Raw genomic sequence first — 12086 nt, 5'->3', positions numbered from 1 at the left:
TCAGCAGGGTGGGCAAGGGGATTCCAGGGGCGTGAGTGTGCGGGAGAGTCCGGGCCTCCCCGTGTGTCATTGGCAGCCTGGAGGTGACGGGGAGGCCACCCCCAGGCATGTTGTCAGCACAGATGGGCTCTGTGCTCGTGTGTCACTGTCCCGTGCGAGTGACTGTCCTGTGGCTGTATTGGAGGCTCCAGGTAGTGGAGCCATGCTTGTGGGGGCCTCCAGACTAGCTCGCAGCTGTGGAGGGCTCCTAGCTGGGTCCCCCTCCTCAGGCTGGTAGGCCCAAGCAGCTGGCCCCCACTTCAGGAACCCCCAGCCCAGAGAACGCTGTGACAGCCATGGGATCACTTCTCCCTGTCCCCCGTTTTGGAGTCTAGGTCCTAGGGTTCCTGGCCAGGCCGTGGGAGCGATAAATAAGACCAAGGACACCGTGGGGGCTCCAGGAGGTGGTGAGAGGGTACAGCGACACCACCAAGACAGCAGCACCTTCACCAGGCCGCCAGACCGGCACCACCCACACCAGGGATCCTCCTATCCGTACTTCTCTCTCTGTGCCCTAAGAGATCTCAGCCTCTGGGGCGGGGGGGGGGGGGGGGGGGGGAGGGTGGGCAGTCTCGGATGTAGGTAAGGCCCCTCAGCACTGTGCAGGGGGAGGTGTGAGCTTTGGAACCTTCCGGATGCCTCTGCCTGATGTGGGCCTGCGGGAACAGCCTGTGTTGTCCCGGGCCTTGCCCTGGGGTGGAGTGGAGTGGGCCCTGTGACCAGGAGCCAGGGGTCCTTCCCTCGAGGTCAGGCTCCCGTAAGGGTCCGTTCCTCTCCCAGGAAGGGGGTCCCCTCGCACTTGGTGTGTGCTCACACCCAAGAACCATCTAGAGCACGAGGATGCTCTGAAGGGGAAAGGAAGTAGGAAGTGGATGGGCTTAGTGTGTTTATTAGGTAGCACCTGTAGAGGCAGGCTGGGGCCACGGTCCCTTCCTGAGAGCAGTACCCCACCTCCAAAGCACGTGACCTTCGGGGCCCCAATTCCAGGAGGACCACCCAGTCCCTCGGCAACCTGACGGCCTAGGTCTCCGCGCCCCGAGACCACAGCCTTGCCTGGCTGAGTCGCAGAGCCCTGACCCGCCACTCACTCCACCTGCAGCCCCTCCAGCGTCCAGATGCTCCAGCTTCAAGTCCGCCACTCCCTGAGCCACCCCTGCCTGGTGGGGTGCCCACCTGGCCGTCTGGCCCCTGCAAGGCCCTCGCTTGTGGCCCCACAATCCCCTCTCCAGTCTCCAGCACTGCCTCCAGCCGGAGTCCCACCTGCTGGAGCGCACACCTCAACCCCAGCCCCTCAGTGACCCCTTCCAAGGGCTGGCTCAGCCTCTCCCTACAGCCCAGCCCTGACCCTGAGGGGCGGGGTGTCCTGTGTGGGTGTGACTGGGGGGGGGCGCGGGCAGAGGCTGCAAGAGTTTTGGGTGGGAGCAGGATGGAGACCTGGAAAAGCACACAGCCCTGGGAGGGGTGCCCACGACTAGGGTGGGGTGGAGGTGGTCAGGCCAGATAAAGTGAGACACCAGATAAATGGACAGGGGGTAGGGCAGTAGGTCCTGAGGTCCCCCTCCTCTGGGCAGAGGGAGCAGAAGGACTGAGAAGGCCCCACGCCAATCATGGTCATCCTCAAAACCGTCCCTACCCGGAGTAGCATGCTGGGGAAAACAGGGCGTAACACATTTTCATCTGCTACCGTGGGGCGTCAGCTAACTGGTCGGTGAGATGGGTAGGGTGGTCCTGCCCGCCCCAACGCCCCCGGGGCTCCAGAGAGTCCCGCGCGGGATTCTCCTATCTATAGCCAAGCCACAGAAACGGGCTCAGAAAGGTCATAGCGCGGCGGGTGGTGCCTGGCTGCACTCGGCAGGCCTGGCGCAGGTTAATCGCTCCATAAATGCCGTCTGAGGTCACCGTTAAGGGATGCAGGCGGCCAGGCAGTTGGGCAGCTGGCTGGGGCACCCCCACAACACAACAGGCAGGTGACTCCGGCCTGTTTTCCTGGATCGTGGCCACTGACTCAGGCCCCCCTCCGCTCACGCTCCCCTACTCGGGCGCCCCCAGGCGGAAGCACCCGGCCTGGGGCGGCAGGAAAGGGGGCGGGGCGGGAGTCAGTTCGTGCACCCCGAAACCTCGTCTTGGGGACACTACTGGTCGGCTGAGCCGACTCCGACCCCAGGTTCTACAGTATTCATGGAGAGCCCCCCCCCCCCCCCCCCCCCGCCCATAGACGCAGCGAGGCTTCAGGGGTGGGGAGCCAGGCCCCAAGGCGCCCCAGGGCCCTGGCCTGCAGGCAGGGGCGGGGGCCCGCCTGCGTCACTGGCCGCCCGGCCCTCCGCCCCCTGCCCGCCCAAACTCCACCCCGAGGGAAGGCGGTGCGGATAAAGGCTTGGGGGCCGCCCGCTCGGTCCCAGACCTGCCCCGCCACCGCGCTCTAGTCCGGACGTGGGTAAGCTCAGGACGGTTGGGACCTCGGACTGGCGGCGCCTGGTGAGTGCGGGGTGGGACCTCACGGGACGAGTAGGAGGGTCCCCACTTCAGGCCTTTTATTAAAGGTGTCCCACTTTTCTTTGTTCTGTGGGCAGACAGGGTTCGGGGTGTCTCTAGCCCTGGCAAGCCCCTCGGGTCGTGGGATGGGAGGGGCTCGGCGCAAGCAGCACCGCCCAGGCAGGACCTCAGCCCCCGCCCCGCCTCCCGGGTACTCTTCCTACCCCGCGAGTGACCTTGAGCAAATTGCTGTTCGGCCTGAGTTTCTTCAGTTGTGTGGCCCCAGTTTCCTTCCTTAGAGGCTTCAAGCCCCTAGCGAAGCTCCCCGCTCGCCGGCAGTGCCGTCGGCCTCTTCCCGGCCCCAGGGCAGCTTCAGCGCCCCCTCCCCAGGACGCCCGGCAGCGCTCCCGGGCGGGGCCGGCAGGGGGCGCGCCGGCGCTGCTGACTCACCGCAGCCCCAAGCGGCGCGCGCGGGCGCAGCCGGGGACGCCGCGTCACGTCACGGCTCGGGCGGGCGCGACTCGGGAAGCGGGCCCGGCCCGCGGGACAGGGGTGGGACGCGAGGTGGTACCGGCGCGGGAGGGGCCCTCCCGGCACTGGCCCACGTCACCAGGGTGCAGGCCCCGCCCGCAGCCCCACTCCTCGCCGGGACCTCACGCCCCACAGGTGGGGGACGCCCGCCGTCCGAACCTCCCGAGAGCCGCCCGGCCACGAAGCGTGGGGATCGCCTCCCGCTTCCGCTCGCGGCGGCTTCCCGGACAGACACGGTGGGGGGGGGGGTGTCCCCCGGCTTCCTGCCCCTCCCGGCGCAGGGACAGTGCCCGCCCCCACGCCGCGCGGCTCCGGGCCCGGACCCTGCGGGCCGTCCCCCTCCCCCGTCTCCCTCCGGCCGCCCGCCCTTTGTTGCGGGCCGTATGAATGGCCCCCGGCGCGGGCGGGTGGGGCGCGGGGGCGGGCCGGAGCGGCGCCAGTCCCGCCCCCGCCGCGCTCCCCTTGGCCGCCGGGCCGGGGGCGGAGCGAGGGGCGGGCCCGCGCGGCCACGTGGGGCAGAGCCGCGGCGGTTCCTATTGGCCCGCCCGTGCGGCCGACTGGGCGTTCGGCGCGCGACGATTGGCCGGCGCTGGGCCGGCGGAGTAAGTAGTGAATGGGAGGGGGCGGCAGCCCCGCCCCTTGGAACGTTGATACATTATAACTTTTTTTTCTTGTTACTTTCACCCCCAGATCTTCCAAGCGGCGGCGGCGGCGGTGGCGGCGGCGGCGGCGGCGGCTGTTGCTAAGGGAGGGGACGCGCGGGGAAGCGCGGCCCAAGCGGCGGACGGCACCGAGCGCGGAAGCCCGAGCGGCACCCCCCTCTCCGGACCCTCCTCCGCGCCCACTGTCCTTGAAAGGAGCCGCGAGTGCAGTCCCCACCCCCGGAAGGCGCCCCGACGAGCCAACGCGACCCCGGAGCGCTGCTTGGATTTTGATTCCTGATTTCACCTTCCGCTCCTGGGACTTTCTCGAAGGGGACGCGCGCTGCCCCTAGGAACCCCGAGGACCCCGGTTCGGGGAGCCCCCCAGCACTGCCCGGAGGCGCGGCGAGGATTGGCGGCGCCCCGCGGACCCCATCCCTCCAGCGCGGGCCGGGGATGGAGCCGCAGCCCGGCGGCGCCCGGAGCTGCCGGCGCGGGGCCCCCGGCGGCGCCTGCGAGCTGGGCCCGGCGGCCGAGGCGGCTCCCATGAGCCTGGTCATCCACAGCACGACGGGCACCCGCTACGAGCTGTCGGTGCCCCCGGACGAAACGGTGGAGGGGCTGCGCAAGCGGCTGTCCCAGAGGCTCAAAGTGCCCAAGGAGCGCCTGGCACTGCTCCACAAAGACACGTAGGTACCGCGCGCCGCCCCCGGGCCCGCCGCCCCCTCGGGCCCCGGCCCCCGGGCGGGAACAAAGAGCGCGCCGCACGGGGAAGGAAGGGGGCGGCCAGACGGGGGGCGGGGGCGCGCCGCGCGCTCTCGGGCGCCCTCTGCTCGGCCTTGCCTGCCTCGGCCCCCTCCCCCGCCTGGGGTCGCTGCACAAAGGCGGCTGCGAGGGCGGCCCTCCCCCCTCCCGGGAAGGCAGCAGTCCCGGGTCAGTGTGGGGGTCCCGGCTGCGGGGGAGGGAAGCGCGGCCACCTCCCTCTCTGCCTGCGTTCCGGCTGGCTTCCGCATCTGCTCGGTGCCCCCCTCCACGTCTGGCTGTGTTCTTCCCCCACTTGCGTCTCTCTACCCCCCTTTGTTCTAACCACCGAGCACTCCCGCAGCCTCCCCCTCCCCCCTGGTATTTAAATCGCCTCCAGACCGGGGAGCACTCCCCCTGCGGGCCTCCAGGGACACGCACTGTCCATCCCCAGCGGAGGGGCCCCAGTGGGGGAGGGGCGGGTGGGGGAGGGTCTCCTTTGTCTGAGCGGCGGCGGCCTGCGCCTGGGAGAGGGAGGGAGGAGGGGGAGCCCGGCCCCGCAAAAAGACCCTAAAGGCTAAGCCCTGTGGCGCCCACAAAGAGGAGCCCCGGGTCGGTGTAGCTGAATTACTGGCTGGGGCCGACCCTGGGGTGAGGGGAGGGTGGCAGAGGGTGGCAAGGACGCACTGGCACCCGGATGATGAAAAAGTGCTTTGTTGAGGTGCAGAGGTGGTGCCCTAGTACAGAGTTGGGGCTTCTGGGAAGGAGATTTGAGCCACTTGCCTGGAGGCTCTCGGGGCCAGATGCCTGACAGCCCCCCCTCCCCCCCACCCCACCGGGAGGTTCAGGCCCCGGGTGTGGAAGGCCGGGAAGGGACAGGGGTGGGAAGGGCTCCCCTGCGTCCCCCAGGAGCACAGCCCTCCCCCCTCGGCCTCTGCTTCCGCGTCCCTGCCTTGTCTCCTGGCCTCACCCTCTTCCTTCCTCCCCCCAGCCGGCTCAGTTCGGGGAAGCTGCAGGAGTTCGGCGTGGGGGATGGCAGCAAGCTGACGCTGGTACCCACCGTGGAGGCGGGCCTCATGGTAAATGGCTGGGGCACAGTGCCCCGGAGGCTCTGGCACAGGCGGGCAGCCCCCTCCCCTGAGAGCTCGCTTCCCAGCACACGCCCTGCCAGGGCGGCCCTGCCGGCAAGCGGCTCCCCTGCCCCGGTGCCCGGGCCCTCTGACCCAAGCGCACGCTCAAAGCGGCTTCTCTGTTTGCAGTCGCAGGCCTCAAGGCCAGAGCAGTCTGTGATGCAGGCCCTGGAGAGCTTGACTGAGACACAGGTAAGAAAGACCCTCGCCAGTCCCTCCCAGCCCAGGGCGAGGGCCTGGGGCTGTCTGTGCTCCCTGGAGACCCGTGAGGAGGGAGGGGGTGCGCCGCCCAGCTTTCCTGCCCGTGTAGCCTGGTCACCCAGCTTCCTCTTCCTCCTTCCTACCCCCCCCCCCCAGCACTCACCACCTGACCTTGAGGGCCTTCTCTCCCACGGTGGCTGCCATGGGGGAGGGGGCTGGGCTTTCACAAGCCTGCCTGAGGGGGTAACCTTGGCCCACGCTCTCACACCAGGGCCTGGGTCCCCAGGCCCACACTGGGGAGCACCCCCTCCGCAGCCACTGCGGTTTCCCTGGGGTGACCTTTTTAAAATTTCTGCGGGGAGGGGGGGGCCTGGAAGGGCCAGCCTGGTGACAGTCCTTCCGCCTTCTGTGACCCCATTGTAAGGGGTGCGGAGTCACTCCTCTCTCTCCTCCCTCTGGCCTTTGTTCTCTGCCCCAAAAGGGGGAGGGGGGCACCCAGCCCCAGGGCTGCAGCCTAGACAGGATGTTAGGAAAATATTTAGTAACTGGCCAGGAGGTGAAGCGGGAGGCAGGGGCTGGCCCACACCCGGGTTCCCGGTTTTGTTGCAGCCTTTTCTTTTTTTTTTTAACCTCCTCCTTTCCTCATTTTTCTGGCGGCGGGTCCCTCCTCCCAGGAGGGTGACACAGGCCTCAGCCATCCGCCTGCTGCTGCCCGCCCCAGCTAGGGGGTGGGCTGGGCTGGCCGCAGGAAACCTGCTCAGCGGCTTCCCTCCTCCTGCCCTGAGGCCCTCGCCCCCTCCCCGGCATGTAGCATCCTGTCCTCAGCAGCTAGCTAGTGAGGAGGGGCCCTGGCGCTGGGTGGTCTGCCATGGGGGGGGGGGGGGGGCAGTGCAGAGCTGGGGTCCCGGGAGCCAGGTGGGAGCTGAGCTCCATTTCCTGAACTGAGCTCTGCTCATGGGGGGCCTGCGGTTGGCGGAGGTGGGGGGGCCAGGGGTGTCTTTGGTTCACATCCGCCCCAGGGTGCCTGCGTCAGGAGTGGGGGGGGGGGGGCCACTGGGCGGAGTGACTGAGCTCCCAGGGCTGTTTCCCTGCCTGGCACAGAGTCATGCCCTCCTGTTCGCCCTCCCCAGGGAGGAAGTTGCAGGGCGGAGGGGTGGGGGGGACTCCCCAGCTGCCCTTGGGAAGCCACCCCAGGCCCTTCCTGCAAGGGGAGTCTCTGGGGCTGGGGGGGGGGATGCCATGAAGACCAGGCTTCAGGGTGGGGGCTGCAAACTGCCCACCTCCCTCTCCTCCTCCCCACGGCCCCCAAGGTTACGCCAGCCGCTGCCAGCAGAGAGCTGGGAGGCGGTGGTTCTGAGTCATCCTGGCCTATGTCACTTCTCAGAAACCTCCACCCCCCCCCCCCCCCCCACCATCCTGGCCCCTGGGGAAAGCTCGGCGCTGGCCAGGCTCCAGAGGTGGAGCCCAGTGCAGCCTGGGCTCAGACGCACCCCCCCACGCACACCGCCAGATTTTGAGGGTTTGTGCTGGGGCTGTGTTGAGCTCTCAGGGGATCCAGGCCTCAGAGAACCATCAGGGCCCTCTCCCGCAGCAGCTAAACCTCCCCTTCAGCCTCAGCCCCACCCAGGACAGATAAATATTTATCTTGAGAAAGCAAAGGTTAGGACGAAGAATTTGTCCAGGAATTCCCGCCCACTTGCTGCCTGGGTGGCTTAACTGGGAGGGGGTCTGAGATTGGCCCCCCTTCCATATTCACAGGCAGAGGATTGGGGGCTGGGAGGGTGGGGTTATTTGAGGACAGCGACCGCTGACTGGGCCTTGCCCCCTCTGGCCTCGGTTTCCCCTTGAAAGAACCAAACTGGCCAGGGAGGGCCAGGCCCCCCCATCTGACCCGCCTCTGTCCCCCACAGCCCCCAGTGGCGCCCGGGCCAGGCCGGGCTGGCGGAGGCGTCTTCCGGAAATACCGATTCATTTTATTTAAGCATCCGTGGCACCGACAGGGACCCCAGAGCCCAGAGAGGGGCGGCGAGAGGCCCCAGGTCACGCAGCGCGGGGGGCCGGGGCCGGGCCGGGCTGGGGGCGCAGCAGGCCGGGGCCCTGGCGCTGACGAGTCACTCTCTACAGGTCAGTGACTTCTTGTCCGGCCGCTCGCCACTGACCCTGGCGCTGCGCGTGGGTGACCACATGATGTTCGTCCAGCTGCAGCTGGCCGCCCAGCATACCCCGCTGCAACACCGCCATGTGCTGGCGGCCGCCGCCGCCGCCGCCGCCGCCGCCCGGGGGGGCCCCAGCGTGACCGCCCCTGTGTCCTCTCCCTGCCGGCCAGTGTCCAGCGCCGCCCGAGTGCCCCCAGTGTCCAGCAGCCCTGCCCCTGCGTCCCCCTCACCCGTCACAGCCGGCTCTTTCCGATCCCACTCAGCTGCCACCTGCCCCGAGGTGAGTCCTGCCTGGAAGGCTTCTCCTCGGGGCCCAGAAGGTGGCTGTCCACGGTCGCAGAGGTGTTCTCCGTACGGAGGGCCATCCCCAGACCCTGGGCCGGTGGGTGACCCTCAGACCCTGGCCCCCGAGGGCTGTCCTTGCACCCCGCAGCTTACCATGCCTCCCTCCCCCTGACCCAGCAGATGGACTGCTCGCCCCCGGCCAGTGCTGGCAGCCTCGCGTCCACCCCCGGCGGGAGCCCCGCGTCCACCCCCGGCGGGAGCCCCGCCTCCCGCTCCCGCAAACCCGGCGCTGTCATTGAGAGCTTCGTGAACCACGCCCCGGGGGTGTTCTCAGGGACCTTCTCTGGTAGGTGCCATGGCGCGTCCCCGCCCCAGAGGCCGCGGGTCTGCGTGTCTGGGCCCTCACCCTGGGGTCCCGCCGTGCACGAACGAGGGGCGCCCTGCCCTCCTGAGGCCGCGTGTCAGTCACTCGGACTCAGCAGCAACCCCCCCCCGCCTCCTGCAGGCACGCTGCACCCCAACTGCCAGGATAGCAGCGGGCGGCCGCGGCGCGACATCGGCACCATCCTGCAGATCCTCAACGACCTTCTGAGTGCCACGCGGCACTACCAGGGCATGCCCCCGTCGCTGACCCAGCTACGCTGCCATGCCCAGTGCGCGCCCGCCTCGCCCGCCCCGGACCTCACCCCCAAAACTACCTCCTGTGAGAAGCTGGCGGCTGCAGCTCCCGCCTCCCTGAGCCAGGCCCGCACGTGCAAGCCTCTGGGTAAGTGACCGGCTGGCCCCGCCCGCCCTTGGGCTGTTCCAGGCCCCCCTGTGGGCTGCTCAGAGCAGCTGACCCACCGGGGAGCTGGGGGAGGAGGGGGGGGGCACCAGCTGCTGTTCACCCTCTCTGCACGAGCTTGGAGAGAAGGGAGCATGTGTGCTGGGGGCACAAAGTGTCCTTGTCCTCTCCTGGGGGGGTACTTCCTCCCTGCTCGCGCCCCCCCTGCACCTTGTCCAGATGGCAGGTGGAGCCTCTGAATGGCCGAGTCTGACGGAGGGGAGAGCGCTGGAGCTGCTCTGGGTCCCCCAGAGACCCAGTCATCCCCCATGAATCCTGAGACCTGTGGAACAGTGGCACTGTTCTCTGCCGGGCAGACCCCCCAGCCCCCAGGTCACAAAGGGGAAACCAAGGCACCAGCCTCAGGGCTGGAGGTCCACCTAACTCGGGCACTAGTGTTGCTCCGCGTCTGCCTTGGACCCGGCCTTGCCAGTGCCTGGCTCGCGGTTAACACAGGCAGCGGACGGCTCGAGTCCACTCGGGGGGGGGGGGGGGGGGCCGGGGTCCGCCAGAGCCGCAAAGACCCCCCTCGGCCGGCTCCCTCTCTCGGTGCATTGTGAAAGGAGTCCGGGCTGTGTCTCCTGGCGGGGGGCGGGGGCGGGGGCGCTCAGGAGTCACGGTCCCTGCCTCCTTCCAGGGGACCGGCTGCGGCAGACGGAGAACCGGGCCACCCGCTGCAAGGTGGAGCGCCTACAGCTGCTGCTTCAGCAGAAGCGGCTCCGCAGGAAGGCGCGACGCGACGCCCGCGGCCCCTACCACTGGCCGCCCAGCCGCAAGGCCGGCCGCAGCGACACCAGCGGGGGAGGCGGCGGCGGCGGCCCCAGCGAGGCCTCCGGCTTGGGCCTCGACTTTGAGGACTCCGTTTGGAAGCCGGAAGTCAATCCTGACATTAAGTCAGAGTTCGTGGTGGCCTAGGACCCACGTCCCTCGCCCGACCACCCTGGGGCCGAGAGTCCCCCCCCCCCCCCCCCCCAGCGAGGCCTGCACGCGGGAGGGCAGGCGGTCAGGGCAGCAGGAGGCCCCCCCCCCTCCCCGGCCAGCTTCCTTCTGATTTTTTGTTTTTCGTGGGTTTTTTTTGTTTTTTTTTCTTTTAAGTTCCATTCTTAACCGTGGTTTTCCGAACTCTCCATGGACTGGGTTCCTGCCGCCTCGGTTCAGCTCACACTTCCCCGCCTCTTCCTCCCGCTGCCGGCTCGAGCCTCGGCCGAGCTGGGCCCCTCCCCGCCCACTTCCCAAGCTCCAGATATGTAGCAGTCACTCCAGATGGTTGAGAGTGGGGACGAGGAAGCCGCCCCCGTCCCTTCAGGTTTAAGTCAAAAATGTAGATGCCTCATGATGCACTTTACAGACGGGCAGGGCCCGGGAGGGAAGGCCTGCCGAGCACACCGGCCTCCGGGGCGGCCAGCAGGCCCCACAGCGACCAGAGAGCCCTGCGCCCGCGGGGCCGTTTCTCCACATCTGTGCTTTTTTTCTCTTGGTCTCTTTTTCCAGGAAAAAAAAAAAAAAAACAAAAAAACAAAAAACAACGCTTCAGCAGGCTGGCCACAGCCAGCCTTGGGGTTCAGGTGGGGGTGTGGGGCCCTTTCCTAGTAGGAAAGGAGAGAGAGGGAGGGGAACAGACCAGATGCCAGCCTTCGAGTCCACGCACTGTGCCCTTTCCTCCTGCCCCGCCCCCCTTTTGTTCTGAGCTTGGGGTATTTATAGACTATTAATTTTCTGAGCCAATAGTGGTTGGGAGTCTCTTGAAAACTCGGGAGAGAAATGGTTAGGGGGACAGGGGAAATGATACCCCCAGCCCTCCCTCCTGGCCCAACCTGAGGGATCTGGGCCTGTGGGCTGCGTTTGGAGGCCCTCTGGCAGCCAGGAGGGGAGGGGGTGCTGAGCTGTGAAGCCCCCAGTAGGGGTGACGCTGTGTAGCATTAACCCCCTTGGGGGGGGGTTCGCTGCTGGTCTTAATTGGACCCTCCCCGCTCTCATCCCCAGATTCCCCCTGGGGCAGAGGGGCAAACCCCCTACTGGGGCCATTTCAATGGGGGTGGAGTTTTTGTTCATTCACTTATTTTTACTGATAATGGAGATGATTGGGCCCTGCCCCCCTTACCCCCCAGTCTTGTCCTTGCCCCACCTCTCTGTCCTCCAGACACCCCCACTCCCTGTCCCTCCCTTCATCCTATCTTAGGTGAACCCCCCATTATGTGTTTAAAGTTAATGGTTTCAGATGTGAACATCATGTGTTAACTGTAGCTCTGTAAACTTTTTTGTGGGGGGGTGGGTGGGGAGGGGTCAGAGGGTAGGGGTCAAGGATTTGTTTTTTGTTTGTTTTTATTTTCCAAAAAAAAAAAAAAAGGAGAAAAAAGGATTGGGTTTGTTTTTCAAGAACTGTCTTGGATACCTATTTAAATGTGTTCTGTTTTGGTTTTTTTTTTGTTTTGTTTTTTTAAACGATTTTTAAATAACACCTGTGCCTCCGCGGGTCTGAGGGTGGAGGTCCAGGCAGGAACCAGCCCGCCCCCCTCTGCCCTCACCAGGGCTCCCTCAAGAAAGCATTACCCACCCTCGGGGGGTCGGGCTGGGGGGGGGGGTCCCGGCACCTTGCGTGAGTTTCCTGTATGAAAAAATTGGGAAGAAAGGCGCATACAAACACCGTGATTTCAAGTAATAAACAGAAAATGAAACCTGAGTGACTGTGCTGCCCTTTTGCAGGGGTCAGGGGAGCGGTCTTGGCCATCACAGAGGGGGCTCCCTGGTCTGATGGGTGGTCTCTATCGGAGAAAGGGCTTGGGATGGTCTGGAGACCCGGTAAGATGCTAGGTTCTCCCACCACCTCAGGCCGTGGGAGCTGGAAGGGGGGGCGGGGATCCCACAGTAGTTCCCGGGTTCCCTCCGGGCCTGGAGGTGAGGGTGGGCAGGAAGTTGCCCCAGCAGGGGAAGGAGGGGCCAGCCACTTCCCAGTACCCAAGGCCGGAAGTCCTACAGGGTGTGGGCACAGGGCTGCCTGCCCACAGTGTGCCCTGGGTGGGGCCTCGGTTCCCGGCCCTGGGAAGTGGACTGGGGACTAACCCCTGGA

The 12086-nt window shown here is 66.9% G+C and overlaps 1 protein-coding gene across 4 annotated transcripts; it reads left to right on the top strand.

The window, feature by feature from the left end:
• The first annotated feature begins 4031 nt into the window (after nucleotides 1-4031).
• MIDN (midnolin) lies at nucleotides 4032-11699 on the top strand. 4 transcript variants are annotated; one of them, XM_027049442.2, is made up of 8 exons: nucleotides 4032-4372; nucleotides 5416-5503; nucleotides 5684-5746; nucleotides 7666-7794; nucleotides 7880-8191; nucleotides 8377-8542; nucleotides 8702-8962; nucleotides 9657-11699. In XM_027049442.2, exons 1-8 carry the CDS (start codon nucleotides 4140-4142, stop codon nucleotides 9932-9934), a joined length of 1530 nt encoding a protein of 509 aa, XP_026905243.1. In that variant the 5' UTR covers nucleotides 4032-4139; the 3' UTR covers nucleotides 9935-11699. The 4 variants fall into 4 exon arrangements, with proteins under 4 accessions (XP_026905243.1, XP_026905242.1, XP_053076217.1 ...); XM_027049441.2 differs by having other exon boundaries at nucleotides 8374-8542; XM_053220242.1 differs by lacking the exon at nucleotides 7666-7794.
• The last annotated feature ends 387 nt before the right edge of the window (nucleotides 11700-12086 follow it).

The sequence above is a fragment of the Acinonyx jubatus genome, chromosome A2, assembly GCF_027475565.1.
Source record: "Acinonyx jubatus isolate Ajub_Pintada_27869175 chromosome A2, VMU_Ajub_asm_v1.0, whole genome shotgun sequence".
Taxonomy (NCBI): Eukaryota; Metazoa; Chordata; class Mammalia; order Carnivora; family Felidae; genus Acinonyx; species Acinonyx jubatus.
The sequence above is the reverse complement of the archived record's forward strand: the minus strand, read 5'-3'. Positions and strand labels throughout refer to the sequence as shown.

Coding starts and splice junctions, on each gene's coding strand:
- MIDN (XM_027049441.2), top strand. CDS start 4,140: ATGGAGCCGCAGCCCGGCGGCGCCCGGAGCTGCCGGCGCGGGGCCCCC. Junction 5,747..7,665: donor AGAGCTTGACTGAGACACAG/GTAAGAAAGACC, acceptor TGTCCCCCACAG/CCCCCAGTGGCGCCCGGGCC. Junction 8,963..9,656: donor CCGCACGTGCAAGCCTCTGG/GTAAGTGACCGG, acceptor GCCTCCTTCCAG/GGGACCGGCTGCGGCAGACG.